Below are 27,553 nucleotides of genomic sequence, written 5' to 3'. Positions count from 1 at the left end.
TTGCATTGGCTCGGGTCCTCTCTGCAGTGTTGTGGGACTTCTTCCAACCACCCTCCTCCACCCACTCATTCCAAGAGCCTTCGCATGTTAATCACGTCTCCTGGCTGAGATCTGATGCCTGAAGACCTAAGGCACCGGCAGCTGCCCCTCTGCCCCCACTGTTCTCTCAGGCACCGTACACTTTCCTGCAGCTCGCCCCAGGCACAGCTAGCTGTTCTGCCCTGAAGATATCGTGGTGTCTCAGGGACTAGGGGCAGTGTCCCTGTCCAGTTTGTGCCATGCCCTGTCGTTTGGGCCCCAGGCAGGGCTGCTTGTGCCCTTCGTCCCCCAGAGCACCCCCCCCTCCAACTGTCTGAGTTCTTATCTCTGTCCATGCCCATCCCTGCATCCCTCTTCCCCATCAGGTGGGAGTCCATTCACAGCGCCTGGCAGGGGGCCAGCTCTAGACCGCCCTTCCACTGGGCTCTTCTCTTACCCCCACCATTCATGGGCAACGAGAAGCCCCCTGTGCACCCTGGGGCCCAGGCACGACCATTTTCCTGTAGCCAGTCCTTCCAGACCCTGTTCTGAGTGGATCCAAGATGGTAGGTGGGGTGTTACAAGGGAGAATTCCCCTCCTGGGCCTTGGCAGATCACCTGGCCTTTGACAGGCCTGTGCCCTCTAGCTGCCATTCCTCTGTCTCTTCCCGTTGGTTTCCTCTTTGGGCGCGGGAAACCCGCTGGAGCTGGGGAGAGACGCCAGGCCTCGTAGATGCTCAGACTGTTGTCTTGAATTCTTCCTTCCTTCCTTCCTTTTTCAGTTCACATTTTAAATATGTAGTTATTTCCCCTCCACCCAACCCTTGATTTGAGAACGAATATGTTGCTGATTTTGGAAAATACAGAAAGGTAGAAAGAAAACACAGTCCCCTCTGGTCCCACAGCTCAGAGAAAAAAGCACTGTATGCATTTTGCTGTTTTTCTTCACAGTCTTTTTTCATAATGTGTGAACGGATTCTTGTGAAAATACAGTTGGGTCATACTATATACAGTTTTTTGTCCTGCTGTTCTCATGGAACATTCGATTGTGAGCATTTTCCATGTCATTAAGTATTATTTTACAATGTTGTCTTTCAGTCACTGCATGGTTTGCTGTTCTGTCAACGGACCAAGGTTTCGCTTTTCATTGTTTTAGGGGGTGCTGTGGTGGACATCCATGATTATTTCCACGAAATAAACTTCTAGAGGTGGAATTGATTTGCTGCTCCACCTTCCAAACTGAGTGCCATCCCTGTTCTCTGGGGACAGGCTTCAGAGTCCCTTTCTCTGCCTGTAGTTCAGATCCCAAATGAGCTCTCCCATCGAACAGTTCCATGACTCTTGCTGCATTAGACCATAAGCTGTCCCCCAGCGGTGGAGGGTCCAAGGTGTTTCGGGCCCAGTGTCACATGGATCGCGCTATACCATTGTGCCCTGGGTCATGCCCTTTATACGGAAGCCATCCACAGGTCCTTCTGATGAATAAAACCTTAATAACTCTCATTATAGTGGGAAGATGCCTGAAGTGGACTATGTGATTCTGGCAGAATGGTTTGATTGGATTGTGAGGAACATCGACGTGTCCATTGATTTGATAGGTGAGAGGCCCCTCCCGACCTTCCTCCCCCAGTGAGGACGCGCTTGGCTGGACCCACTGTGCCAGACCCTGTGCTAAGCTTTGTGTATGCATGGAAGCTCATTCACCCTCACAACAACCCTGTGGGGCTGGTGACATGGAAGGAAAATTAAAGTTGGGATGAGGGTCAAGATGCCTGTCAGGCCACACAGCTGGTGAGCGGTTGGGCTGTGAGCTGGCTGTGGTCTGTGTCTTCTGCTCAGAGCTGCTGGCGGATGTTTCTCTACACGTCTTGCCCACACACCTTCCTTCCCCCTCCCCTCGGCTTTGACTTCCAAGCCATGAACCAGAGTAATTAGAACCATGTATGATTTTTTTTAAATTTCAGTTTATCTCCGGACCACCCCTGAGACCTGTTATCAGAGGTTACAGATGAGATGCAGGGAGGAGGAGACAGTCATTTCCCTGGTAAGAGCCCTCTTTAACCTGCTTCAAAATGACCGGGAAACCATGTCCATTGCAGCCTGGCCCTTCCCTCTGTGAGGTCACTGTGCTGTTGTCACAGAGGAAGAAACGGGAACTGAGCATGCAAGAGGGTAAACTCTGACTTCCTCTGTGGCTGGAGACCCTGTGCAGAGTCCAGACCGACCTCACTTCCTGTGGCTCAGGACTCATTGCTTGGCGCCCTCTGTGCTCAGAGGCGTCCCTTCTCCACTCCCTGTCCAGGTGCCCCCAGGGCTCGTCCTGACTACCTCCTGAAGGTGACCTGCCTCTGCGCCCAGCTCTGGTTCCTCGCTAGAACGTGCCCTCCCACCTGCACTGCATCCCCAGTGCTTAGTGCAGTGCTGGGCTCGGCGGTGGCCTTCTCTACGACTTGCCCAGCATCTTGCCCTTCTGGGTCCTGGCTCAGGGCTACATGGACTGTAGTCAGGACTGTTGTAGCCATTGGACTGCCCTCCTTGTCCTGGTCCTTCACTACGCACATTCCCTCCAAAATCTGGTCTCCACATTGCTGCTTGGGTGATGTGTCCAGTATAGAATGCCATTCATGCAGTTTCCCAGCCATAAGCCCTCAGTGCCTTGCCGCTGTCTAGGCTGAAGTCCCCACTGCCCGATTGGTGTTATTTCCCTCCACTTCCTGCTTTTCATGCTCTGGCCATAGAGACTAGTTGTGGCTACACACACACACACACACACACACACACACACACTCACCATGTAGTTACATAAATGTGCCTTTGTATGGTGGTTTCTTTTGCCTTCCAAGTTCAGCTCAGATGTCACTTTCTCCAGGAGGCCTTCCCTGACCTTCCCTCCATTGTGCTCCTCTAGCCTCTGGGTGTATTATGATCACAGCCCTAAGGACAAGCATACTGAAACTATTTGTCTGTATGTTTGTTCCCCATCTATCATCAAAATGTGAGCTTTTAAAGATTAGATCTTATTCCCTTTGCATCCCCAGCATGTTTCCCAGGACTTGGCACCTAGGAGTTGCTCAGTTAGTACTGAACTGAATGCCCTACACGAATGCCTCTGGCGGTACACAGACAGAGGCTGGCAGGCATTTACTGGGGTGTCATGGGGGTCTGAGCTCAGGATGGGCTGGACTTGGGGCCCTGGAAGACCTGTCCTGCTCCTGAGGCCTGCCTAGCCTTGTTTTCCTTGGGCACCAGAAAGGTTGATTCCAGCCGTGAAGGCATGGGCCTCTCTCTAGGCAGCTCCTTTGAAATCCAGAGACAGGAGTGAAGGGTGCAGTGGAGTGGGGCTGGGCCATGCCAAGGTAGGGCATGGCCACTCTGTGCAGTGACACAGATGTTCTGAAGAAATGACAAGTCTGGAGTCCCTCTAAGCCATTAGCCAAGCCATTATCCTAACATTTCTGACGTGGCCTATAGGACAAACCTGTTGTTGCCAAGGGAGAACTCAGTGGTGGATGAAAAGCTGTCAGTGCGGTTTCTGTAAGAACTTCCGGGCTAGCAGTAAATTGCTGCTTGGGGAGGTGGTCACGGGCAGCCAAAGCACCTTGGCCTGTGCGTGTGGAAGTGTGTGCTGTCCAGTCCTGCCTGTGCAGAGGCACTAATGGCTTAGGGGCATGTCCGGGCCTCTTTTCCCTTGGGTTCCACCTCGTGGGGCTTTCTGAAGTTGGTCTTCATGGGGCACCTGGGTGGCTCAGTCAGTTGAGCGTCCGACTTGGGCTTAGGTCATGATCTTGCAGTCTGTGAGTTCGAGCCCTGTGTCGGGCTCTGTGCTGACAGCTCAGAGCCTGGAGCCTGCTTCAGATTCTGTGTCTCCTTCTCTCTCTGCCCCTCCCCTGCTCATGCTCTGTGTCTCTCTCTCTCTGTCAAAAATAAATAAACATTAAAAAATTTTTAAATGAAATTGATCTTCATGGTCTAGAGGATCCACAGATTGTAAGTCATCTAGGGAGTAGGAGCAGCAGGAATGGGATTCCCTAGGCCAGTGAGGGTCATTGTCCTCTTGGAGGGAAGGTCAGAGGGGAGGGGTCAGAGGCTGCCCAGGGCTGGGCTGTCCAGCTGCGGGGCAGCTGTGGGCTCCACCATGAAGGAGCTGATGGCCCTGCTGCTGGAGAAGTGGCAGGAAGTGTGAGAAGCGAGGTGGGAGGGTGTGCGTAAGGCACCAGTGGAGCAGGGAGGGGTGGAGCCCACGGCCCTAGTGAAGCCTCTGACTGTTGCCCTGCCCGAGCTGGCTGGCAGAGGGAGCCGCTGCATTTACTGCTGTCCGCCTGGACCAGGTCAGCGGTTGTAGGCTCCTTTGTCCAAGCCACTGCCCTGTGGTCATCAACATTCACCCCCCTGCCTAAGACCCTTGGTGGAGAGGTTTGTCCCCCTCCCTGCTCCTGACAGCCTGTGTCTGTGTGTGTCTGCGTGTGTGTGTTTCCTGGCAGGAATACTTGGATGCTCTTCACCGCCTCTATGAGGAGTGGCTCTTCAAAGGAGGCCTTTTCCCTGTGGCAGCCCCTGTTCTGGTAAGTTCCCCTGGCAGGGCAGGAGACTTTTCTAGAAGGAGGAGTGACCCAGGGAATGTCAGCCACTCTGTAGTCCGGGGAAGCCCGACTTCCTTCATAGCTGGAGGATCGAGAAGGAGGAAGCAGGGAGGGTGGAAAGGGCTCTTTCTCTGGCCCGGTCCCCATTCTGGACTGAGTCTCAGAGTTAGTTGCTGACAGTCCTGAGAGAAGGTGACCTGTCCCAGTGTCATTACACCGGTGGCCACAGTAGCATCTCACTTATCCAGCCTCACCAGGAAAGGAGTGTCCCCCATGGCTGAAGCCTCTAGACGTGCGTTTTGGCTTTAAGCACTCGAGCTGGTGGTCTTTGCGATGCAGCCGTCCCTTCTTCAGTGGATAGCAGGCGCAGAGCCTCACTGCCCCCTTTCTTGGTGACCCAGGGCGTCTGGAGGAGCACCACTTGCTGTCCTGGGCTGTTACCCAGCGATGCCCTTAGGAGGTGCTGAGGTGTGTAGGACTGTTTGCCCCACACCACTCACGTGTTTGAGCTCCCGCGTTGGCTTTGTATAGCCGCCCCCTTTTCTCCTGCTGACACACGCCACTTCTAACTGTGTCGCCGTTTCCGCCCCATCCGTGTTTCCCTGCTTCCCTGTCCCCTCGTTTTCCGATTTGCTGCTGCTGAATTTCTTGAGGCAGGCAGATGGGTGCTAAGACTGTCAGGAGTGCGTGCACAGCGTGGGATGCAAGGGAGGGCCGCACACAGACTTTGGTGCATGGCCTGAGGGACATCTGTTTGGGCTTCTCAAATACTTCTACTCATGGTGCTCGCGGGCCATGAGGTTGCCGAAAAGTGAGATATTACTGTGCTGGAGTTTTGAAGAAGTAAAATCTATTTTTTCCCCCTCATGATTGGATAATATAACATGATGGGGAAAAAAAAAAACCCATCATTCGTGGGCTGGCCACAGGGACAGCTGTAGTGGATGCTTAAGTGAAAACACAGTTGAGAATATGAATTGACCTAGAACCGGGTGCTGTTTTGCTTTTATGCTTCCATTTTCTCTGCCTGTGACCTTGGGCTTCTCTGCCTCTCCCGCTTCATCCTGCCTGTCTCTACCTCTCCCCCTCTTCATCGTGAAGGGAGGAGGATGTTGAGGTCAAGTGCAGCCCGGTGATCCATGTGTTTAATTTCCAGGTGATTGAGGCTGACCACGACAGGAAGAAAATGTTAGAACTCTTTGAACAAAACCGGGACCGCATACTAACTCCAGAGAATCAGAAACATGGCTCATAGGACAGGAAAGATCATGCCAGAAAAATGCCCACTGCTGCCAAGTTAGCTGTTAGGAGCAATTTGGGAAAATCAACTTCCGGGAGGGCTTTATATTTGGCCACATTGTTTTCCTGATGGTCTCTTCCTCTTTGCCAGTGTCTTCATCCTGGGTCTCTGGTCCTTGCCGGTAAATGACAAATGGGACCAGTGGGTTTGTCATGCCCTTTGGTGGTCGTAGCCTTGCATTCATTCCCCCAGTGCCTCTCCTGGTGGTTTCCCACTGCTGGGTCCCTCTGATTGAGGGAAGAGCCTCCTGACCTCATGCTGGGTTTGGAGTCCCTAACCCTTCCCTGCCACGCAGGAGGGTGGGGTAGTCGCCCTTACATCCCAGGGAGGAAGTTGAAGCTCAGCGAGGCCAAGGGACTCCCCAGGGTCACACAGCCAGTGACGATGGAGTTGGCACAGTTCAGACTTTCGGCGACTCTGAAACGTTCTCTGCCTGTCATCCTGAGAGCCTGTCTTCCCTTGCTGGAGATCTCACGTCTGTGTGGGGAGAGCCAGCAGTGCGTGGAGCCAGCATCCTCATTTTCTCATTATGTGAGCAGTTCTCGAGGACAGTCAGCATTCCTGGACCTTCACAAAATTGTGCTGGGTTTGGCTTGAGCCCAGCGTCCGGTGCTTTCCCAGCATGAGGCTGCTGCGGCATTTCCCACCTCATCATCTGGACTTCCGTGTCCTGGAGAGAATCGTGCTTTGACTTCTGCACGGTGCTTGGTGTCCTTGGTGACAAAGGCCTGCCTGAGCTGCTGCCAGTTCCATGTCAGGGACATGGCTTTTGGTGCCTGGGTGGTTTGCCCGGTGCCAAGCTGGGGCAAGGGGCACCAGCGCCCTGGCTTCTGAAGCTCTCTTACCTTGTGATGGCCTATGTGAGGAGCTTTGCCCTTGGAATTACTGAGAGTCTGTGGGCTGTGGGAGAGGCCTGAGTGGCCTTAAGTCTTTTTGAAATGTTTTTCCATGAAGGGGACACCTTGGATCATAGAGCATGAACTCATCTTTATTGGTTCAGAATATATCTTAGCTTCTCTCAGCTGTAACAATACATCACAGCCATAGCTGCCCCTTGAGTCCAGTGGGAAGTAGAGAAAAATAACATTCTCTTAGGAGACAGTCTGGACAAGAAGGTCAGGGCTCGCAAGCAAAGGCTCTTGGAGCACTGGTACTCCTGATATTTCGGAGGTGGGTGGAGATCAGAAGACTGTTGTCGACACAGAGAAGGGCCAGTTGTGAGCTTTGGGGAAGCAGGCCTCAGCTCTCCTGAGCAGCGGTTGGTGTAAACGCAGGTTGGAAGGCCTCGCCACGGCCTCTGCGGGAGTGTGGCACCTGTGCGTGCAGCTGTCTGACTCTGCGTGGGTTACAGGTGCTCTGGTGGTCCAGTTCCAGAGGGAGCACTAAGGGGGCAAGACTGTGACTCCTGGACCAAATCTTGGGCTACGCGGGCAGGATGAGGGGCAGCCCCGTGGGGATGAGCCTCTCAGCCCAAATGTCAGTGATTGACTGGATGCCCAGGGGAGGCGAGAGCCTGTGCTACCGGGGATCTTGACGGGCCAGGGAAGTCTCTGGGAATTTGTAGATGAACGGTCCAGCGTTTTCCCCACAGCTTAATTTGAGCATCTGTTTTGGGGGAAATGTAATTTTAAAAAATAAATAAAATCTTGCTCTGTAGTAGCCAATAAATTCTTCACTGAAAACCTGAGGTTAATTTTGGAGTGCTTCCTAGGCCAGTGATTTTAGCTCCCTGCAGCATCCTTTTGCCAGTAGGATAATGTGGTTTCATTTTCTAAACCCCATCTTTCCTAACATAGGAGGTTTGGGTCCAAAAAAGCTCGCCATCCTCTTGCTCTGGCACCACGGACAGGATGCTGTGTACCTGCAGCGGCCAGTGCAGGTGGCAAAAATCTCCCAGCCCACGTATGTCACACAAAATGGCTGGTGCTCAGCTTGCACATATGAGGCTTGCCTTCCCCATGTGGCAGGCAGGGCTGGTGACATCAGGAGTCATGGAGCAGGGCAGGAAAAGGGCAGATGGCACACGGTAGGCACGACACCTAGTTTTTAGAGCTGAGGGAGGCACTCCTCAGGGACTCCCAGGAATGGCTCGGAGGGGCATGGCAGGGGCTGGCTCCTTGAATTGCTGACAGGGCAAGCCAGGGCAGTGATGTTCCAGATTTATTGGTGTTGCCCCATTCTTACCCTGAGGTGGGGTTCTGTAGAGCATTGCATGAGTATACCCCAGAGCCACCTCAGCGGCTTTGACCCTTGGTAATTAAAAAAAAAAAATGTTTAATAGCATATACATCTTCTTGTACTCAGCATGTTTAGTGAAATAATTCTGATCTATACTTCATATTTTTAATTTTATATGCAAAATGCATGATTAGAATCATTCAGAAATAGTTCATGTACCTGGTGATTAAAAAAAAAATGAGATAGAAGTGTATTTCTGTTGCACGTAAAAGGGCAGAGGTGGGTGATCCAGGACTGGTACGGTGGCTCTGAGGCCATGGGATCCCGGGCTCTCTCTGGCTTTCTGTTCCCAGCTCAACTTCCTGCTTTGTGGCTTCCTTCCTCCAGGGACTTCCCTGTCCAAGATGGTGCCAGAGTTCCTACGCTGGCTAATGAAGGCATCAGGACATATTGTCTGTCCCCCATTCATACTTTAATTCTCATGTGGGTGAGGACCTTTGCAAGGCACAACTAAGATAAGCCAGAAGGTTCTAACAGGATTTTTCTAGAGGCCTTAGAGGTGGGGGAAAGACAGGAAGGAAGTCAGGACCCACAGGCTGGGCCACAGATGTGGTGTCAGTGCTGTGGCACCCTCTCTCCCTCCTTTGTGCCCTCACATCACCTCACCCTCACTGCCAGGGACCACAGTGTCCTCAGCTGGACCCATCTCCTGCGCTGGGTGTAGCCCGGGAAGGGCAGAGGCCACCAGTATAATGCACTCCCACAGCTTGGCTCTCAGGAGGCCCTCCCTAAACCGTGGTTCCTGGGAAAGAATGTCCTCTTTCATTTCCACCTGAGCTGCTTACCTAGATAAGTGTACCCGTCCCTGCCTGTGAGATGTATCAGTTGGAGACCTTTAGCCGGGACTCCCCCAGACCCCCAACCATCAGACCTGGGGAAGGATTGAAGTGTGTACAACTCTGAGAAAAGGTAGAAGGCGTTTCCAGAACCTACCCACCCCCTGGGTGCTGTTGAATCTGTGCCATCTTGTTTTCCTAGAGCCCTGGGGCCGGATGGGGGCGCTCACATCAAATGCTCACATATCTGTGGAATGAGTAATACTTATCCCTGTGGCCTCTCCACCCAGAAAAATTACAGTTATTAAAGTAATTGACGAGCTTTTGGAAATGTCAGCCCTCCATTGTTGGAAATCTAATAATAATAATACCCCGCCTGGTGCCTCTGGGCTTTGGTGGTGGATTACTCACCCAGGGCCCCAGGGTCACTGGCACAGGGCTTTCTTTTCCTAATAACTCCAACCCCGCAGCTCCTCTAAGAAGGCGGAGTGAACTCTGTGTTCCTTTAGTTTACATAAGATAGTGAGCTTGCCAAAGGCTGTCATTAAACAGAAGCTAAGAGAGAGCTAGTCTTGCGGAATCCAGAGTGGGTATCCACTTTTGCTGCTCTCTTCCCGAATTTCTGCATTTCTTGGCTTGTTGGTCTTCAAGGCTGGGATCCGTGGAACACAGGTGTTGTAGGAGAGAGTAACAGGTGTTCTGAGAAAAGAGGGTTCCGTAGTCCAGGAAATTTGGGAAGCACCACCTGGGTATTTTCTCTAAGATGCGCAAGATACATTAGTTTAGATAAACTCAAGCAGTCCTGTGAGAAAAACACCTTTTCACCCTTATGTAAGCCAGGGACTCTCAGACTCATTGACAGTAGAACCCCTCATTTGGGGGATATCCATTAACAATCTCCAGAAGTGCCAGGGTTCCTCGGAACACACATTGGGAAAAGCACTGTTTTAGGGAGTCTGCAGCTGCTGATGACTCTTGGCTTTTGTGCCCTTTGGGAATCTCTAGCTCTTGGTTCTCCAGGTTCAGTACATCTGAATCCCCAGAGGGCATGTTAAGACATGGATTACCAGGTCCACCCACAGAGTTTCCAATTGAGTGGAATCCAGTTCTGGGGTGGGCCTGAGACTGTTTTCTAACACCATTCCCGGGGATGATGAGTCCAGGGAACTCCCTGGGTTTAAAGTTTCTAGGACTGGACATCCCAGAGTTCCAAGAAAACTTGGCATCTTGGTGGTGGTTGAATGTGTTGTGAGTGTTGGTTATCATATCTATCAAATGGGAGCATTGCTCATTTCTCAGGGCTGTGAGGATAACTGACCTGGCATATGGAAAGGGTCTGGACCAGGGCCTGGTAGGCAGTAAGTGTCCCATAAATGTTAGTTCACCTGATGTTTCCTGGAAAACTGACTGGAATGCAGTTCGTTGGCCGAGTAATGGCAGCAGCTGCAGTGACTGGCACTTTCCGTCAGAGCGGCATGGGCACACGCTCTCACCAATTAATTGGGACCACCTTGATGTATCTGTTCAGGTCACAGGCCTGGTTGAGGCTGACCTTCGGGACTTTACCTCTGTAAAGTGCCTCATGACCTTTCTAGAATAGCAGAGTATGGGGCAACCAACTGGCCTTTCTTTTCTTTTTATAAATGCTCCTGTTTCTCGTGGGGACTCTGGGTCTGCACCTGGCATCCTAAGGCCTGAGAGGGAGAGCTGGGAGAGACATAACTGCTCCTCAGGCCGTGAGAAATGACACTGCTTCTTGCACCAGCAAGGCCCTGGAGTTCCTTACACAATAAACGAGTGGTTTTCTTGCTTATTTGCCGGCAGACCTCTTTCCCCATGGGCTCAGGTGACCTCTCACTCACCCTTTCCCTAAGGCACAGAGCAGGTTTATTTGTAGCCAGGGATGGGTAGATGTTGGCAACTCCAGGCTCATCTTAGGAAATGCCCAGGAAAATGAACAGTGACCAGTTAAGTGTTCAGTGAATCTTACCTTTTGGGATCCACTTGGCTTTGTGGATGGGACTTGGGCTTTGGGGTCAGAATATGGGCTGGGATCCCAGTTTCCCCGGTTATTGGCTGCAAGACCTGGGGCAGGTCACCTTGCTTCTCTGGTTCTGTTTCTTCCTCCTTTGGACACTGGGATTCTGTTTTCTCCCTCAAAAGGAGAGAGGCTGCACAGACTACAAAGGGGTGAGTTAAATGAGTGATACACACAGAGGGTCTGGAGCGGTGCCAGACCCCAGGTGTTCTTGCTCCTTCAAACCCTTTCCACGTCTCTGTAGTTGGCTGGAGAGGAGACCAGACACTCTTGTACCTTCCTGGAGGGGGGAATGTTTATCAGGGCTATGGGGCAAATATTATTTCAGCATCTTTGCAGTCTGTCCCCAGGCAGTCTGTCAGCAGGCCTCGATTCTCTCCCTGTCTTTTGACAGCACTTGCCCTGCATCAGCCGTATGCCAGGCCCTGTGCTGGCTGACAGGTGCACACTGGTGGCCAGGACAGACACCTCCCTCCACTCATGAAGCATGTAGTTTAGCTCCTCATAGCTACCCCCCATCCTGAAATAATCCCTGAGAAAACCCACACTAAGGCAGGAAGGCACCTGCAGCCTCAGCACTCCCTTCTGTTGGGGTAGAGAATTAACACCAAAGACTCAGTGATAAAACCAACACCAACTATAGAATTTTACTGAAGTAGCAGGATACAACACTAGCATTTGCAAATGATAAACAGGTTATAACGGTAGTGAAAATCCCATTTACAGTGGTAACAAAGAACATTAAATACTTTGGAATAAATTTAACAAGATACATACAAAAACATACAAGAAATATGCTAAAGCACTCCTCAAAGACACCAAATAAGACGAACAAATGTGAAGGCATCCCATTCTTGGATAGGGGGACTCAACGTAAAGATGTCTGTTCTCCCTTAAATTAAATTACAAATTTAATACAATCTCAGTAGAAACACCACAGTCTATTTTATGGAATTATACACATTATTCTAAATTTTATATAGAAACACAAACATTAAGGAATAACCAGGAAACCACTGGAAAAAGAAAAACTGTGATGGAGAACTAGCCTTACTAGACAGTAAAACATACTGTAAAACCTGTATCATTAAAACAGTGTGGAACTGATGCATGAATAGATAAGTAGAAGAGTGAAATAAAATAGCCCAGAAATAGACGTAAATACATATAGAAATTTACATGATAAAGATGCCATCTCAAATCATTGGGGTAAAGATGGACTTTTTAACAAAAATGGTGGCTAAGGTCACCATTTGGAAAAAGATAAAAGATCCGTATTTTAATGCCATATAAACTCCCAAGGGGTTAGGGATCTAAATGTAGAAATTGGAACCATTCAAGTACCAGAAGAAAACGTGGATGAATTCGTCTCTAAAACCTTGATGTAGGGGAAAGCTTCCTAATGATGATTCAAAATCCAGGGGCAACCAAATGTTAATCATTCTGGCTAAGTAAAAATTTTAAAACTTTGAACAAAATCAAAAGACAGTTAACAAACTGGGAGAAAAATGCAACATATGTAACAAAGGGCTAATATTCCTAAATATCCATGAAGAATTCTTTAAAATTGAAGGACAAAGGACCAAAAACCAAATAGAAAACCGAGGAAAAGATGTGAAAGACAATTTACAAAAAAAGATATAAAAATGGCCCTTAAACATGTGAAAAACACTCACATTCATTCAGAGAAAAGCAGATGCTATGATCTGAATATTTGTAGTCCTCCCACCCCCCATTCATATGTTGAAAACTTAATGCCTAAGGCCATGGTATTAGGAGGGGACCTTCAAGAGGAAGAGATTAGGCGTGAGAATGGAACCTCATGAAGAGATTCGGTGCTGTTGTAAAAGAACCCCACAGAGCTCCCGTGCCTCTTCCACCGTGTGGGGACACAGCAAGAAGTCAGCAGTCTGCAGTCTGCAGCCCGGCAGAGGACCTTCGCCAGAACACCACCATACTGGCACCATGATGTTGGACTTGTAGCCTCCAGAACTGTGAGAAATAAATTTCTGTTGTGTATAAGCCACTGGTGTGTAGTATTTTGTTATAAAAGCCCAGACGGACTGAAAGAACACTGACTCACCTACCAGACAGGGGTGTGTGGGGGGAAACAAACCACATTCTTCTGGTGAGGCTGTGGGGAACAAGTACTCACGTACATCGCTGGTGGGAGTGTAACTTTGTACAACCCTTTTGGAGAGAAGTTTGACAACATCCGACAAAGTACGTATGCACTTACACTGCGACCCAGGGATCCCGCTTGTGGTATCGAATATGTACTTTCTACAATATAAAAATATCTATGCACAAGGTTATTTATTGCAGCATTGGTTTTAACTGCAAAATAACTGGAAACAGCCTAAAGACCTGTACGTAACAGAGTGTCAAATAAACTATGGCACAGCCACACGGTGGAGTGGAAAAAAGAATGAAGAAGCTCTTTCTGAACAGTTATGATTTCCAGGACATAAAGCAATCTTGAGTGAAAAACAACGTCCAAATGAGTATCTCTGGTACACTACCCTTTGTATAAGAAGAGACCCAAGAAAATACACAGATGCAGGGGCGCCTGGGTGGCTCAGTCGGTTAGGCATCTGACTCTGGCTCAGGTCACGTCTCACTGTTTGTGAGTTCGAGTTCCACGTTGGGCTTTTTGCTGACAGCTCAGAGCCTGGAGCCTGCTTCGGATTCTGTGTCTCCCTCTCTCTCTGCCTGTCCTCTGCTGGTGCTCTGTCTCTCTCTCAAAAATAAATAAAAACTTTAAAAAAATACACAGATGCAAAGGAAATGAAGGATGATCCAGAAACTAAATAGGTTGGTGGGCAGAGGCTGTAGAGAGGGAAGGATGAGGTGTGGTTGCAGGGAGGAGAAGGGAATGACACTTGTGTGAATGTGTCTTTTTGTATAACTGACTCTTAGAACCATAGAAAAGTGTCCCATTACCCCCGAAATAAACCAACAGGATCAACTAGGATGTAGGGGGAATGGAAAACGGAATACAGACACAGCTGACCCTAAGAGCATCACAAGTGAAAAATGACCACACCAGAGGGGTGGGGAAGTAAGGAAGTCGCCTGAGTAACTGTGGAAAACAGTACCTTGATACGGTGAGAGTGAAGGTGAAAATTAGTCTTCATAAATGCTATGATAGAGTTTTAAAAGTGTTTCTCACGGAGGTGTGGTCAGCAATTCTAAAACTATAGTATTGGACCTGAACAAACAAGTAGACCGTAGATTAAGAGAGCCAGGTTTCATTCTCTTCTACAGAAAGAACTTATAAGTAAAAGGGGTGAGGTAGAAGCAACCCTGTGCCATTGGCTTAAAATCAGAGGAATCCATAAACACTCATGGTTTTAAAATTCTATATAGATTTGGAAATAAACTCACATATGTATATGCCTGGGTTAGTACACATCCATATGTTTCCTGACTGCCCCCCGAGTGGGCTTGGAAGCAATGACACCCAGTAACAGCACACCTGGCACCCGGGTCTTGGTGTCTAAACATCATTCTCCAGTAAGAGGCACCAGGGCTCCTAGGACAAGCGGTTTATTCCAGGGATGCAGCACATTAGTATCACCAGTAATAAGATGAACCCTTTGGTAAGATGCACCGAGGACACAGCATCATTTTTAATAGTATTCTTGCCAAAAATGCATAACCTCACTTCAACTATAAAAGAAAAAAACAGACAAAGTCAAACTGAGGGACATTCAACAAAATCAGTATTAAGTTTTGACCAAAAGCATCAAGATGAGGAAAGACAAAACTAAGGCTAAGGAACTGTAACAGACTGGGGCAGAGATCGGCAGGGATGAAGGAAAAAGGACAAATGCCCTATGGGGTCCTGGAAAGGATCCTGGAATGGAGAAAGGGTAGTCATGGGAAAACTGGTCACATTTAAAAAAGGTTTGTAGTTTAGTTAATCATACTGTCTTCGTGTTAATTGCCTGTTCTTGATCATCATACTCTAGTTATATAAGATGTCGTTTTCAGGGGACACAAGGTGAGGGTTCCAAAGGAATTCCTTGCCTTATTTCACAACTTTTCTTTAAATCTAAAATTAATTACAATAACTCCCTTCGTGGTAAAGAAAAGCAGAACACAACACTGTAAATACTACAATCCCAAATTTAGAAAAAAAAGACCAGAAGGAATTGCGTTAACATCCTAACATTGGGTGTCTCCCAGTGGTGGATATTATGGTAACTGCTGCTTTTGTTTTTATGTCCATCTGTATTTTCTAAGTTTTCTACTCATTTGATGGATCCCTGGAAACAGAGGTGAATGAGACAAGATGAAGTTTCTCCAAGAGCTTATATTCTAGGAGGGCGGGGGTGGGGATGGAAAATGAATAAGTACATTTAAAATGTCTGTGCAGAAAACTAAGTTGATGTGATAGATGGGTGGCCATGGAAGGCCTCTCCAGGAGGTGACATTTAAGGTGAGTTGTGAATGACAGGAAAGATAGAGACGGGATGTGAGTGGGGAAAGGGAACAGTTTGCACAGAGGCTGGGAGGTAGGGGTGGGCTTAGCTTGTTTGAGAACCTGTAAGAGGCCAGTTTGTCTTGTCTGCAGTAGGCTGGGGGGAGAGAGGCAGGAAATGAGATCAAAAGGATAGTGAGGGGCCTGTGGGGCTTGGTGTGGCCTTGGGAGCCCCTGGGGAGAATTGAGCAAGAAAGTCACAGGACTTGGTTCAGACAGGATCCTCTCTGGCTTTAGCTCACAAAGAGATGGGGTCATTTGCTTGGAGCGAGCGGGTGGGAATACTGTGGGAAGAGCAGCACCTCTGGATGTGCCCACTTGTGAGGTGCGTGTGCACGTGTGGGGGCAAGAGATGGCTGGGGGAGGGGGTGACGCAGCCCAGATGAGTGGAGCCCCCAACCCATGGATGCAGAGCCCGCGTGTGATCCTGCGCTCCCGGGAATGGTTTTCCTCTCTATTAACCAGAAGTTAGCAGACAGAGCAGGGAGGCTGACAGAGTAGTCTAAGCGCATTAAGGGTGTAGTTATCTACACAGCTTTCTTCACCTGTCCTGTGACAGTTCCCTTGAGGATGCTGGAGGAAACTGCCCCTCAGAGATGCCCAGGGTCACACACTTAGTGGGGATGGGAAGGGACCGGAAGCACCCCCCGCCAAGGGAAGCACCGAGGGGCACTGTGCCCACCTCACCTCACCTCACGGACACTTCCCAGCCTTCTGTGAGCAGGTCCGACCACACAGGGGAGGAAACAAGGCTCAGAGAGCCGGAGCGAGTGGCCCAAAGTCACACAGTCAGTAGGTGGGACTTGAGACCAGATGGATTGCTTAGCAGATTGATCCCTACCCCTGACAAGCTGTGGGTTCCAGATCTGCCACCTCTCCAAGGGGTCGCTTCCCTGGTGGAAGAGCAGTCTGGGTCTCTGTCCCTGTATTATCCAGGGGTGACATTTTTTAGCTATTGCCTGGGTGGTGTTCTTGGGTCAGAACTGGCCCCTCCAGCTCCCCTGGGGGAACATAGTGTCGGGGGCCCTCATACATGAGGGGGTTCTGAGTAGGCCTCCAGAGTTGGGTGATCCTACTGTCTGGGCCACCGGCCTCAGCGGCTGGCTCTGGCCCCGTGAGAGGTTCTGATTGTCTAGTGTCCTCAACCCCAGGGCCTGGGAGGCCCCCAGGATGGTCTGCTAGAGTTGGGGGTCCGAGGAGGTGGGAGAGGTGTTCACAGAGCTCGTCCAACTCAGAGGAAGTGTTTGGAGGAACAGTGTCTGCGTCAGGGGTGGCCGGCTCCGGCTGTGCTTCTGGCTTTGGGTCCAAGGATTTCCCTGACAACTGGGGGCCTGGTGTCAGCCGGGGCTGCCTGGGGATGGTGACCACTCTGCTCTCAGGAGCTGCACTGGGGACCAGGGACCACTCACCGCTGCTGCCCAAGGAGGTGAGCGCTTCACCTGCAGGTGGGCTGGGAGCCGGGGCTGGGCCCTGGGCTTGGTCTCCCTTCAGGCCGCGCAGGGGAAAGTCCCTGCGGAACAGGGGTGTCCGGTGCAGAACAAGGTCACTGTAGCAGGTCAAGAACTCCTCACTGTCCGAGCGTGTGCTGGCATGGCGCTGGGAGTCCAGGGGGAGCTGGGGGCCGGCACGGAGGGTGCGGGGGGATGTTGAGACCTCGGACAGGCTCGGGGCCGTTGGCACAGTGCTCTGATGGTCAGGGCCCTCAGCCAGGGCCCTCTCAGATCCCAGCCCTTCTTGGGGGCCTGGCTGGGCCCCCTCAGGGCAGTTGTGGGCCTTCGCCAGCTTTCTCTTGGAGCTGCGCCTGCGGTAGGGTTTCTCTCTGCCCAGTCCCAGGACCTGCCTGCTCGAGGTCCCCAGAATGGCCTCACATGTAACTCTCGCCAGGAAGATTTCAAACACCATTTGCTTGGCGTCCTCCTTGCTGATGGCCTGGACCAGCGAAAACTCCGCCTCAGAGGTGGCCACATAGCCCAGCCTGCCCAGAATGGTGTGCAGTGTTTGTTCAGAAAGCACAGGCTGCACCCGGTAGGCAAAGTTTCCAGTGTATGTCTGGAACAAACAGGGATGTTTATTAGAGGTGGGACACAGCCCAGCAAAGTGGCTGTGAATGGCCAGGCAGGACCAAGGGCCGATGCCCAGGGGGGCACTGGAGGCTCCTGAGAAGCCGTTGGGCTGGGGCATTTGGCCAAAGGGACATCTGGTCCATGATCATGTTATCCTCTGTCCCATTTTATAGAAGGGCACACTGAGGCCCAGAGACAGGACAGGACCTGTCGCAAGTCACATAGCAAGAGATTGAGCTGGGGTGAGGCTCCGATATCCTGGCTCCCAACCCAGGAGTCCTGGCCTTGAGTCAGAAGAGATTAAAGCTTTCCAAAGCTAGACTCCTTCTCCTGTTTATTATGAGCTCCTTGGTTCCTTGTCTTTAGAGAGGCAGTAGAGTTTAGCGGTTGGAAGGTGTGCTGCCTGAGTTTGAGGTCTATCTCTTCTACTTACTAGCTGGTGACCATAGGTAAGTTGCATTAACCTCTTTGGCTCTCAGTTTATCCAACTATAAAATGGGACCAAAGTCAGTGGGCATGATGGACACGCTGTTTCCCCCAGAGGCAGAGCTCCGTCTCCAACCCGAGACCCCCTTGCTCAGAGGCATGGTGGTGCCTACCTTCAGGGACCTGATTTCCTTCCTCCAGGGAAACAGGAGTAGGTTGACAGATATTAGCTCCAGGAACTCTAGTGCCTGCACCAGTTCATGGCAGACAGGCTGGGTAGGGCTGGGTGCCCCCTGGGAGTGAGTGGCCCGCAGATTGGAGGCCACAAGTTCAGGCAGATAGAGCTGAAGGGGGGGCCCCATGTCGGAGAACCGCCGGGCCCTGTGGGTGAGGGCTGCTTGCCTGCAGACCCGGAGCCGGCCGGCCCCTGCCTCCTCTTGGTAGTAGCTGATGAGGTCACCCAGGAGGGTCTCTGGAGCAGCCTCACCCGGCCCAGGGTGTTGGGGCTGGCTCATGGTGGCTCCGAGGGGCTGGGTGCCGAGGAGAGCTGTGTGGGCCTTTCTAGGCCAGGCCCAGGCTGGCCCGCCTCCGTCCTGCCCCACTGCTCAGTCAGGAAGCTGAAGAGGAAGTTGTGCTAGCAAAAGAGAAAGCCACACACAGCCCGGCTCTGCCTTTGCTTGTCGCTCTGAGGGGCTCAGACCCGAGGGTTGCTGGGGCTGTGCCACCTCCTTCCAGTGGAGCAGAGCTGAGATCGGGCTCTGTCCTTGCCCCGCCCCCTAAACAAATGGGGAAACAGAGACAGCGGTGCCCACAGCCGTCTACACCCCTCTGCAGCCGACACTGCGTGCCAGCCCATAACCCCCAGCCCACTTTGGATGCCACCAGCTAAGGCTCCTTATCCCTCATGCTTGAGAATGTTCTCGGGCTGCAGGTGTGTGTGGGACAGACTCCAAGTCCCAGGGTGTTAACACCAGCCAAGGAGGGTGGGTGGATAGAACTCCCAGCTTCTTGCCCCAGGCAGGACAGTTCTGGGGTGTGTTCTCCACTCTCTTAGGGGGTCCCCAGTGGGATCATCCCCGGTTGTCCCCTGCAGTAACCTGCTCATGAGTGCACACCTCCTCATGAGTGGCTCTTCTCCCACCCTTGTTTTAATTCCCGATTCCTGTTGTGCTTCCCAGGGTTGCCTCCCAGATGATCGGTACGCAAATCCTGGGACTGCTTTGGGGGAACAATCTCCCTCCCACCCTGCCTTTTCCACCTTTTTTTTTTTTTTTTTTTTTTTTTGTCTTTTTACAGTTCACTGGCTTATTCTCAGACCTGAGATCCCATTTATGCCTTATGGCCCTGGAGGAGTCGCGATCATGCTAGAATGTCTTTCATCATACCCCAGCCTTGCCTAAGGAGGAAGCACGTTAAATAAACAACAGGATTTTCCCTTTAAAACAGACCCAGGTATAAATAGGGCAGCACCCATTAGGATCCTGATTCACCCCCACTGTCTGAGCCTCTTACCACCAGGCAGGGCAAAGTGAATTTGGGGAGATAGGAGTAGGGAGCAATATTTAGAGCCAGGCTTCCTCCCTCCCCCCTCCCTACCTGCTTTCCTTCCTTCCTTCCCTTCAGCTTTCTTCCCTCCCTTCCTTCCTTCCTTCCTTCCTGCCATTCATTCACCCAATACTTAATTAAGTCATCATTCACTCACTCAGCCACTCGGTGACTCACTCCTTCCATGTGGGTCAGCATTTCTCAAAGTGTGCTCCATAAGGAGCACTTGGTGGGGTTTGTAATCAGTCTTATGGGAGTAACAGTTTCCTGTGGCCAAATAGATTCTGCTGGTTTAATTACGGTCCCTCGGCTTCTCGGCTTTAGGACTTCTCACAGAGCAGGTGTGAGTTGCTGGGAGGGAGCGGCATGCGTTCTATCTCCCAACTTCTTAGATGCGGGGTCCCTTTCCATGTTCTCCTGTGCTATTTGGGGGAAGTGCTATCCTTGAGCAGCCAGCCCGTGTCCCTGGTCCCTGCCAGCCTGGGGGCTTCGGAAGCAAAGGAGATAAAGTCCCTGCCCTTGGGTGGCTCGCAGCCTGGAGAGCCCCACTGAGGGGGTGTTATGACCTTGTAGTAACACCACTGAGCATTCTTTAAAAAATTGTTTTAATGTTCATTCATTTTTGAGAGAGAGAGACAGAATGTAAGCGGGGGTAGGTACAGAGAGAGAGGAGACACAGAATCTGAAGCAGGCTCCAGGCTCCGAGCTGTCAGCACAGGGGCTCAAACTCATGAACTGCGTGCGAGATCATGACCTGAGCCGCAGTTGGATGCTCAACCGACTGAGCCACCCACGCTCTCTACACAGACGAGCATTCTTGATCCTCAGGTTGCTTTGTGACTCTGCTGGCCTCCTGGCCCTCCAGTCACCGGGAAGGGCATCTGCCTTGTTCTTGGCCTTGGACCTGCCTGAGACCTGGGCTCACCACATCTGGGAGCTCTCTGCTTCCTGTCTCTAGCTCCCCTGCCTCCTGCAGTCTTTGCTGAGCTCAGTGGCCAGGGAGATTCCTGTCCCTGTGGTTGGGAAGTCACTTCCCAATTGGAGTACTGCTTGAAAATGGACCCCGCTACATTCCATTCTGGAATGTAGTGGGTGTAAATCTCTCATTTCTCTCTTCCTGCTGCTTCAGTTCATCATATCTTCTCTGACTTTGACCCTGTGGCCTCCCTCTGGTGAGGACCCTTGTGATCACCTTGGGCCCACCTGGATGACCCAGGATAATCGCCTCATTTCAAGGTCCTTAATCACACCTGCAAAGTGTCTTTGCCACGGAAGGTAACGTATTCCCAGGTTCTGGGGATTCAGGCCTGGACACCTTTGGAGGACATAGTTTACCACACCCAAACTATCTGAAACCCAAGGCCATGCTTTTTCCTTGATACCAAAGATTTGTAAGAGCACTGAATGGAAATGGCAGATTTGGGGGAGGGGGATATACAGAGTTGCAGGCCACCGAGTTGTGCTGAAGAGGCAGTCACCAGGCCAAGGAAGGTGGTGGTGGTGGTGGTGTGTGTGTGTGTGTGTGTGTATAAAACAGTTTGTATCTTTTTTCCTATTCATAGCCAAAGTTTAACAACTTGGTACACACAAGTTAATCTCCGCCACCACACCCACACCGTGTGTTAGTTACTTATTGATGTAACGACTTCACACTTTCTGGACATCTTGCTCCTCGGTTCTCAGGGAACCCATCGTGCCTGTGAACCGTCTCTCCAGGGTGGACCGAGATCACGATGGGGGAAGCCGGGCAGGGTGCCCGGAACCATTCCCCTCCCTGTGCTCTCGGTGCTGGGGTCAGCTCAGCTCCTCCAGTGCCTGCTTCCTCCCCACTGGGCCTCTGTAGCCTCTTGAACTGTGGGCTTTGTGTTCACACTTTCTGGGCCCTCGGGGAGTAACTGGCTTAGTGAGAACCTGCTTTCTCTGCCTGCCAGGGTGACTAACTTTGGTGACAATGCCGGGGGCAGAGGGAGGTGAGGGGAGCACTGGGGATATGTTGGGGGGCTGGTCCTGAGGCCCAGAGAAGGAAAGGATCTGGCCGAAGGTCACACAGTGAGCTGATGACAGAAGAGGGGGCAGCCAAGCATCCTGGGTCCTAGCACCTAGCCTTCCCTCAGAGCTGTCCCTGCTGCCCAGAGCCTCCCAAATCCCCTGCCAAGCCTAGCAGCTCAGAGGCCACGGGGAGAACAGGGGTGGGCGCTGTCTGGTCTGGGGCTCCCAGGTCTGGACCGCTGTACTTACTGTCCTCAAGGCCGTGAAACACAGGGAGGAATCTGTTTCCATCAGAATTGAACTGAATATTCTCGCTAGTTGTCCACTCCACAAACCGCCACCTCCCCCCACCCGGGGCCCACCACCCGGAGAAGAACCAGCTTGAATCCTGACCCTGGGCCCCCAGTCTGGCAAGGATGGTTGAGACACGCAGGAACAGTCCAGCAAGGGAAGGGCTGGGGGGAGGGGGAGATGTCGGAGCCTGGCAGTAAGGTAACCCTTGAGGCTGGATCATGAGCCTGCCAACATAGACTTGGGGTGCCCACAGCCACTGCTCCTGTGGGAGGATGAAGGTGGGCAGCAGAACCAAGAGAGACCATACACCTGCCCATATTCTTGGACTGCCTGGATCTGGCCATGCCTGAAGTCAGAATTGTCACTTAGACAATTTAGTTCTGTGAGCCAGTAAATATCTTTTCTTGCTTAAGAAGTTTCAAATTGGGTTTCTGTCTCTTGCAGTGAGTCACGGGGGTGGGTGACGGTGCTCAGAGCTTGCCGGGGGGTGGAGGGTTCCCCCAAAGCCGTCTTCTTTTACCCTGTAATCTAAATAGTGCCAGTTTTGTGGTGGGTCATGGATCAGGCAGCCACAAGCTAAGGAGCAGAAGGCTGGGCGGCCCCAGGACCACAGGGGTCAGGCGGGTGGGGAGTCAGTGTGGCATGGCTGGGGCCCTGACCGTTGGGCCTGGGCGCCTGGAGCCCCGGGAATCCTAGGAGAGACGCTGAGCAGGCGCAGCTGGGCTGGGACCCTGGGGGCAAGGGCGTGCCCAGCCTGCTGCAGCCCGGAAATACCGGCCTGACCCCGGTAATTGGCTCTGACTGAGAGAGTTCACCTGGCCTGAGAGGTTCAGCGTGAGGTCAAGCAGAGCAGAGCCCATGACAGAAGATTTGCCGTCTCACGCATCGAACCTGCCTGTCCTTCCACGGTTCGTGGCCCACAACCTGGTCAGTCATCAGGTGGACACCAGCGGTGACGCCTGAATTGAGTGGGTGGCCTTGGAGTGTGCATGTGGGACCCCGGAGGGTGTGAGCTCTGAGTGTGGGGGCACTAGTGTGTGTGCCCCAAAGCCACCTGCGCAAGCGTAGTGGGAGCTGAGTGATGCTCCACGTGGGCGTGTGTCTGAGGGTGTCGCGAGGAACTTGGTGTGAGAGAGCCCTGGGTGTGTATGTGCGGGTGGGCTTGGCCAGGTGGAGCCGGTCGGTGTCCCAAGGAGCAGCTGCGGGCAGCCATACGTTGTATCAACGGTCCTTCCTCCGTCTGGTGATTTCTGCTGCGCGCGTGAGGCAGATGTTGTTGACGCCCTGTCCGAGACCCTGGAACGCACCGTGTCCATAGGTACTGGCACAGTGGCAGACCATGCTGACAGTGGAGAGGACTTTATCTGCCAGCAGCTGCAACCCCCCTGTCTGAAGACTTTCTCTGGCCAGAGAAGTCCGCTCAGCTGCACAGGGGGGCAGGGCTAATGTTCTCCAAAGGGTGGCCTCCAACAGTGACCCTTGAGAGTCTGAGAGCCAGTGGGAGAAATCCACCCCCTCTTCCTGGCAGGGGGCTGTGAGGTGTGCTCTCCACTTCGTGCCCCTCGGAAGGGGACCCGCGTGACCACAACACCCTGAATTGGCTTCCTTCCCTTCCTTGTTTCACGGCCCCCTCGCTTTTGGTGCTTCCCGGGTCACCTTCCTCATCAATCCCTTGCACCCTCCTCCTGTCCCAGGGTCTGGTCCTGCCCCCTCCTGTTCCTGCCATCCTGAGAATTGTCACCTCCGATCTCACTGGGGCCCTAATGAGCCCCAGGCTGAGCCCACTGCCTGGGGTGTGCTCTTTGGCTCCAACTGTCAGGCCCTGGCAGAGAGAGGGGGCTAGTTTCCTTGTAAGAGTGTGCAGAAGGACATTGCATGTGGCACTGTATGTGGACACGGGCTGTGTCATGGATGGGGGAGGCAGGAAATGCCAAGCCCACCCCATCCAGGGGGATCCTGTGTGTTGTTGGAACCGGGTGTTGGCGTGGGGTGGTTCAGGTTGGAGTCAGCACGGGACTGGACACCATCACCATGAGGGCCGCTACATTCGTTCCCAGGGAGAGGGCCCCAGAGCACAGAGGTGGCACCCGAGCCACTCACAGTGGTGTTTCAGACCAAGGAATAATTATTTTGCATACGGGGAGATGGGCTTAGGGCATCAGGCTGTTGTGCCCAGAGAGAGAAACTGACGAGCAGGAGGGACTCCTGAAAATGGAATGCTTGAATGGTTAAACCTCATGGAACATCGCAAAGGTGGCAGACCAGCTCAAAACCCAACCAAGTCCTGTCTCCAACTGCTAATGTCCGCGGTCAGTAGATTTGGAAGTGGGAGAAGGGAAGTGCTCCTCTCCAGGGGCCCGACATGTTTGCTTTGAGCACTGACAGCAGGCAGCCAGCAGGTGGCAGTGTGGGCTTGGACTGGATGCAGGACGGCTAGGACCTGGCCTTTCCTCAGGACCGACCCGCTTTCAGGGCGTTCAGGGGTCTAGGACTATGCTGGTGGAGGCCGCTTGAGTCTGAGTGGGAGGGCAGGATGACAGTGGAAGGGAACCAGCCTCTGTCAGCCAAGGGACCAACCACCAAAGCTGAGAGCACGGGAAAGAATCTTTTCAAGGAAAAGGAAACAACTCACTTCAGTCCAATTACAAATTCTCCCACCCCCTTTCTCGGAGTTGAAGAAGCCATCAGGGTGCTGAGAGTCAACCGCTGTGAAAGGAAGATGTGCAGTCCCTGGTGTTCCCGGAGTCAAGTCCAAAACTTGTGGCCTGTCTTGGTGACGTTTACGCTGGACAAGTCTCTGAGAGAGGATGTCCGGTTTCAGTGAGGTTAAGAAAAAAAAAGGAACTCGTGTAAGGCACCGACTCGCCAAATATCCATGTCAATAGGAAAGTGATGCTTCCAGGGCTGCCCATCTTGGGGGAAATAAGATATTTCAGTTTGTTGCTGTTTGTTTTGTCAGATGGTGCGAGCCCACCCGCTGCCCTGCACCCCCCCCCCCCGTCCATGCACTCTTTGAGAATGTTATTTCTTGCAACATTTTTATTGATATGATATATTTATTTTGAACACAGAAAAGATACATTGTTGCTTATGTAGCGCTTAATCCAGGAACAAGAAAAGCTGTTTAGCTCCACCCCTCAAACACTGATGAGTACTGAGGGATTTTAATCTTTTTTTCCCCCCCAGTACTCTCTAGGGTTGCAGAAGCAGGATGCATTTCTTAAAAGTCTCATCCCTGGAGTGCATTTAAAGGCTATACAGTACAACAGACAGATATTTTTTGCCTAGAAAACAGTACACCACAGAGGCGGACAGAACTGCTTGTAAACAAGGTCCCTTTCCTGGTGGGAGTCGGGCGTGCCAGGATGCCACAGAACCTCTGGACGGATTTCTTTCAGTTCTGCACCAGAAGAAATCCTATTTCTACAGAAAATAAAATTCACGATTGCCATCCTGGATACCCTCCTTCTCAAGAAAGGGATTACTGAAATATCTTAGCCCTTCAATAGAGGAATTGGAATGTGGGTAGGGGATGGATGGGGGTGGGGGGCAGGGTGGGCTCCAGGCTCCACTTCCTGCCGTCGGCAATGCTGGCGGGACATTCCGTGAAGATGTTCGGCTGCCCCTCTCTGGCAGGCTGGGTCTTCAGAAATCAGCTCTGTTACTTGCGTGGTCTCGGATGGGATTTGCTGGGATTTGTGGGCCACTCTATGAGCAGTCATGCCCATATATCTCCTTCTGTGGAGCCCCTGGCAGTGAGGCCCAGATGCGGCCTCTCGTGGTGGCATGCTAGTATTTAGGGGGCCCGCTTCCCCTTTCTTGTACGTCTGCACACACCCTGGAGGGCAGGACCAGAACACATCGGCTCATAATTCTCAACCAGGAGCGGCCACCCAGGAGGACAGCCCACACTTGGGTCATAATGGTCATCTGGGCACGCACACTTCGCAAGGGGCCACTTCTTTGCCTCAGAGCTGTGCCTAGGCCGCCTTCCTCTTCTTCGAAGACCCTCAGCCCTGGGCAGTGTTTGGACTGACATGGGGACAGCTCTGACCCACCACCACCATCGTCACACGCCCACTAAGGACCCTGCTTATCACCTGCCGCTTGGGGTGGGGGCCTCCTAAATAACTCCGCCAGCACAACCAGGCTGCGGGCGCTGGGTTAGGGAGGGGGCAAGGTGGGTGGTGAGGACCTCCAGGTTGTGCCTGAGCCCCCAGACCCGTGTCCCTTGCCCCATAAGTGGCAGGGTGGTGATGTTGTGGCTGCCCTGGAATTGAGGGAGAGGTACAGTGTATAGCTGAACCTCACTGAAGCCTGTCTCACCAGCCAGGAGGGCACGCTGCTCCGCGGTGGAGGGGGCGAGCGGCTGACCTGGGATGGTCGAGCAGTTTCTGGAGGCAGAATCAGAATTTGGGCACAGCCTGCCAGGTGAGGGCAGAGGCAAACAGGCCAGGGAGAGGGACGAGCAAGCTCTTGTCCCTTCTCCACCTGTCTTCTCCCAGCATTGTCTGCAGAGGCATGGCCAACAGGCTGGGGAGGAGACGGGAGGTCAAGAAAGCTTCATTTTTAATGAAACCTTAGCAGATGGTTTTGTGCGGAGGGGGGGGGGGGGGCTGTGTGTATGCACATGTCTGTACATGTGTGGTGCATATCTGGATGTGTGTGTGTGTGCACATGGGTGTGTCAGTGTGTATGTGTGTGTACGACTGTGTATATGTGTGTGCATGTGGGAGTGCTGTGTGTGCATATCAGTGTATGTGTGTGTGTGCATGCCCTTGTGTGTGTGTGTGTGTGTGTGTGTGTGTGCACGCCCTTTGTGGCTCAGCCCGAGGGACCGGGAGGACCTAGCTAGCTGGGTCACTCACAGAATCCTTTCTGGGCCAGAGACCAGGGCCCAGGTTGTGATGGGTGAGCCCTGGGGGCTCCTTGGCCCTGGTTCTGGTCCTGGCAGCGGCAGCAGACCTGATGGGGGGTTGACCCCACACACAGCCTCATAAGGGGGCAGGGTATCCATGGAGACGGTGCGGAGGCCACCCTGGCCCAGGATCCTCTGTGCCTGCTGGTGACGGCCACCGCCCACATCGATGATGCCATCCAGCACGGGGTAGGAGTCGGTCAGCGAGTAGGGTGGTGGTGCATCCGTGGGGATGTACAGCTGGGTGGCACCTGGCCCCATACACTCCTCATAACTACAAGAGAAGAGGTTCCCTCAGGGCCCTGCGGAACCTGGCCTTAGGGGCAGGTGCAGATGTCTTTCCCCAAGGGCCGGGAGCCCATCAGTAGGGACAGCTGCCCTGGTGTGGACCAAGCCAGGCCTCTGCCATGCCGACTCTAATGAAACCCTCAACTCCCCCAGGAAAGGCACCCCAGAACCACTGAGGCCGGATTCTGGTCCTGAACTTGTGTGGATATGGGGGGACCTGTCACCGAACCCTGGGTCTCAGACTGCTCAGAACAACCGTGGCCCCTGCTGATGGAGCATCTTCCGGTGTGAGCAGTGCTGGTGGGAGCAACCTCGGGCTGCCTGACCCTCCTGGGTCTCAAGTCACCCCAAAGTGGCCCTTCCGGACCCGTAGCTGCAGGGCTACAAAAGCACCCACTGCCCCCCAGGGGGTAAAGGGTGATGGGGTTATATGGCTGCTTCTGGGGCCTGAGGGGTCTCCTGGTAGGGAGGTGATGGAGGCCCTGACCTCTCTTCTTTTTTCAAATACTAACCTGTGGGTGATCTGCCGAAGGGGGGCAGGGAGAATCCAAAGCCCCCCCCCCCCCCCCCCCCCCCCCCCCCCCCCCCCCCCCC

The 27,553-nt window shown here is 52.5% G+C and overlaps 3 protein-coding genes across 5 annotated transcripts in view; 1 reads left to right on the top strand and 2 right to left on the bottom strand.

Annotated features, from left to right (window-relative positions):
- Positions 1–11,294, top strand: part of TK2 (thymidine kinase 2) — a 33,287-nt gene extending 21,993 nt beyond the window's left edge. For all 3 annotated transcript variants that reach the window (XM_049622573.1, XM_049622572.1, XM_049622574.1), the window contains 4 exons: positions 1,528–1,616; positions 1,983–2,062; positions 4,500–4,580; positions 5,755–11,294. In XM_049622573.1, coding sequence (XP_049478530.1) covers positions 1,528–1,616; positions 1,983–2,062; positions 4,500–4,580; positions 5,755–5,853 — 349 coding nt within the window. In that variant the 3' untranslated portion in view covers positions 5,854–11,294. The remainder of the gene's footprint in view (positions 1–1,527; positions 1,617–1,982; positions 2,063–4,499; positions 4,581–5,754) is intronic.
- Positions 11,295–12,729: 1,435 nt separating this feature from the next.
- Positions 12,730–18,626, bottom strand: LOC125916390 (spermatogenesis-associated protein 2-like protein). The gene is made up of 2 exons (XM_049622569.1): positions 18,099–18,626; positions 12,730–17,485 (listed from the first exon to the last, which is right to left on the bottom strand). Exons 1-2 carry the CDS (start codon positions 18,438–18,440, stop codon positions 16,385–16,387), a joined length of 1,443 nt encoding a protein of 480 aa, XP_049478526.1. The 5' UTR covers positions 18,441–18,626; the 3' UTR covers positions 12,730–16,384.
- A 6,143-nt stretch (positions 18,627–24,769) lies between these two features.
- Positions 24,770–27,553, bottom strand: part of BEAN1 (brain expressed associated with NEDD4 1) — a 37,125-nt gene continuing 34,341 nt past the window's right edge. Inside the window, exon 5 of the mRNA XM_049622575.1 lies at positions 24,770–26,945. Coding sequence (XP_049478532.1) covers positions 26,618–26,945 — 328 coding nt within the window. The 3' untranslated portion in view covers positions 24,770–26,617. The remainder of the gene's footprint in view (positions 26,946–27,553) is intronic.

Source organism: Panthera uncia, assembly GCF_023721935.1.
Source record: "Panthera uncia isolate 11264 chromosome E2 unlocalized genomic scaffold, Puncia_PCG_1.0 HiC_scaffold_20, whole genome shotgun sequence".
In the NCBI taxonomy this organism is placed as follows: Eukaryota; Metazoa; Chordata; class Mammalia; order Carnivora; family Felidae; genus Panthera; species Panthera uncia.
The sequence above is the reverse complement of the archived record's forward strand: the minus strand, read 5'-3'. Positions and strand labels throughout refer to the sequence as shown.

Bases quoted from the DNA above. Each gene is read 5' to 3' on its own strand.
- LOC125916390 (XM_049622569.1), bottom strand. From the start codon at position 18,440: ATGAGCCAGCCCCAACACCCTGGGCCGGGTGAGGCTGCTCCAGAGACC. The intron at 17,486-18,098 runs GTAGGCACCACC...TGTTTGTTCCAG, and splicing joins AGGAAATCAGGTCCCTGAAG to ACATACACTGGAAACTTTGC.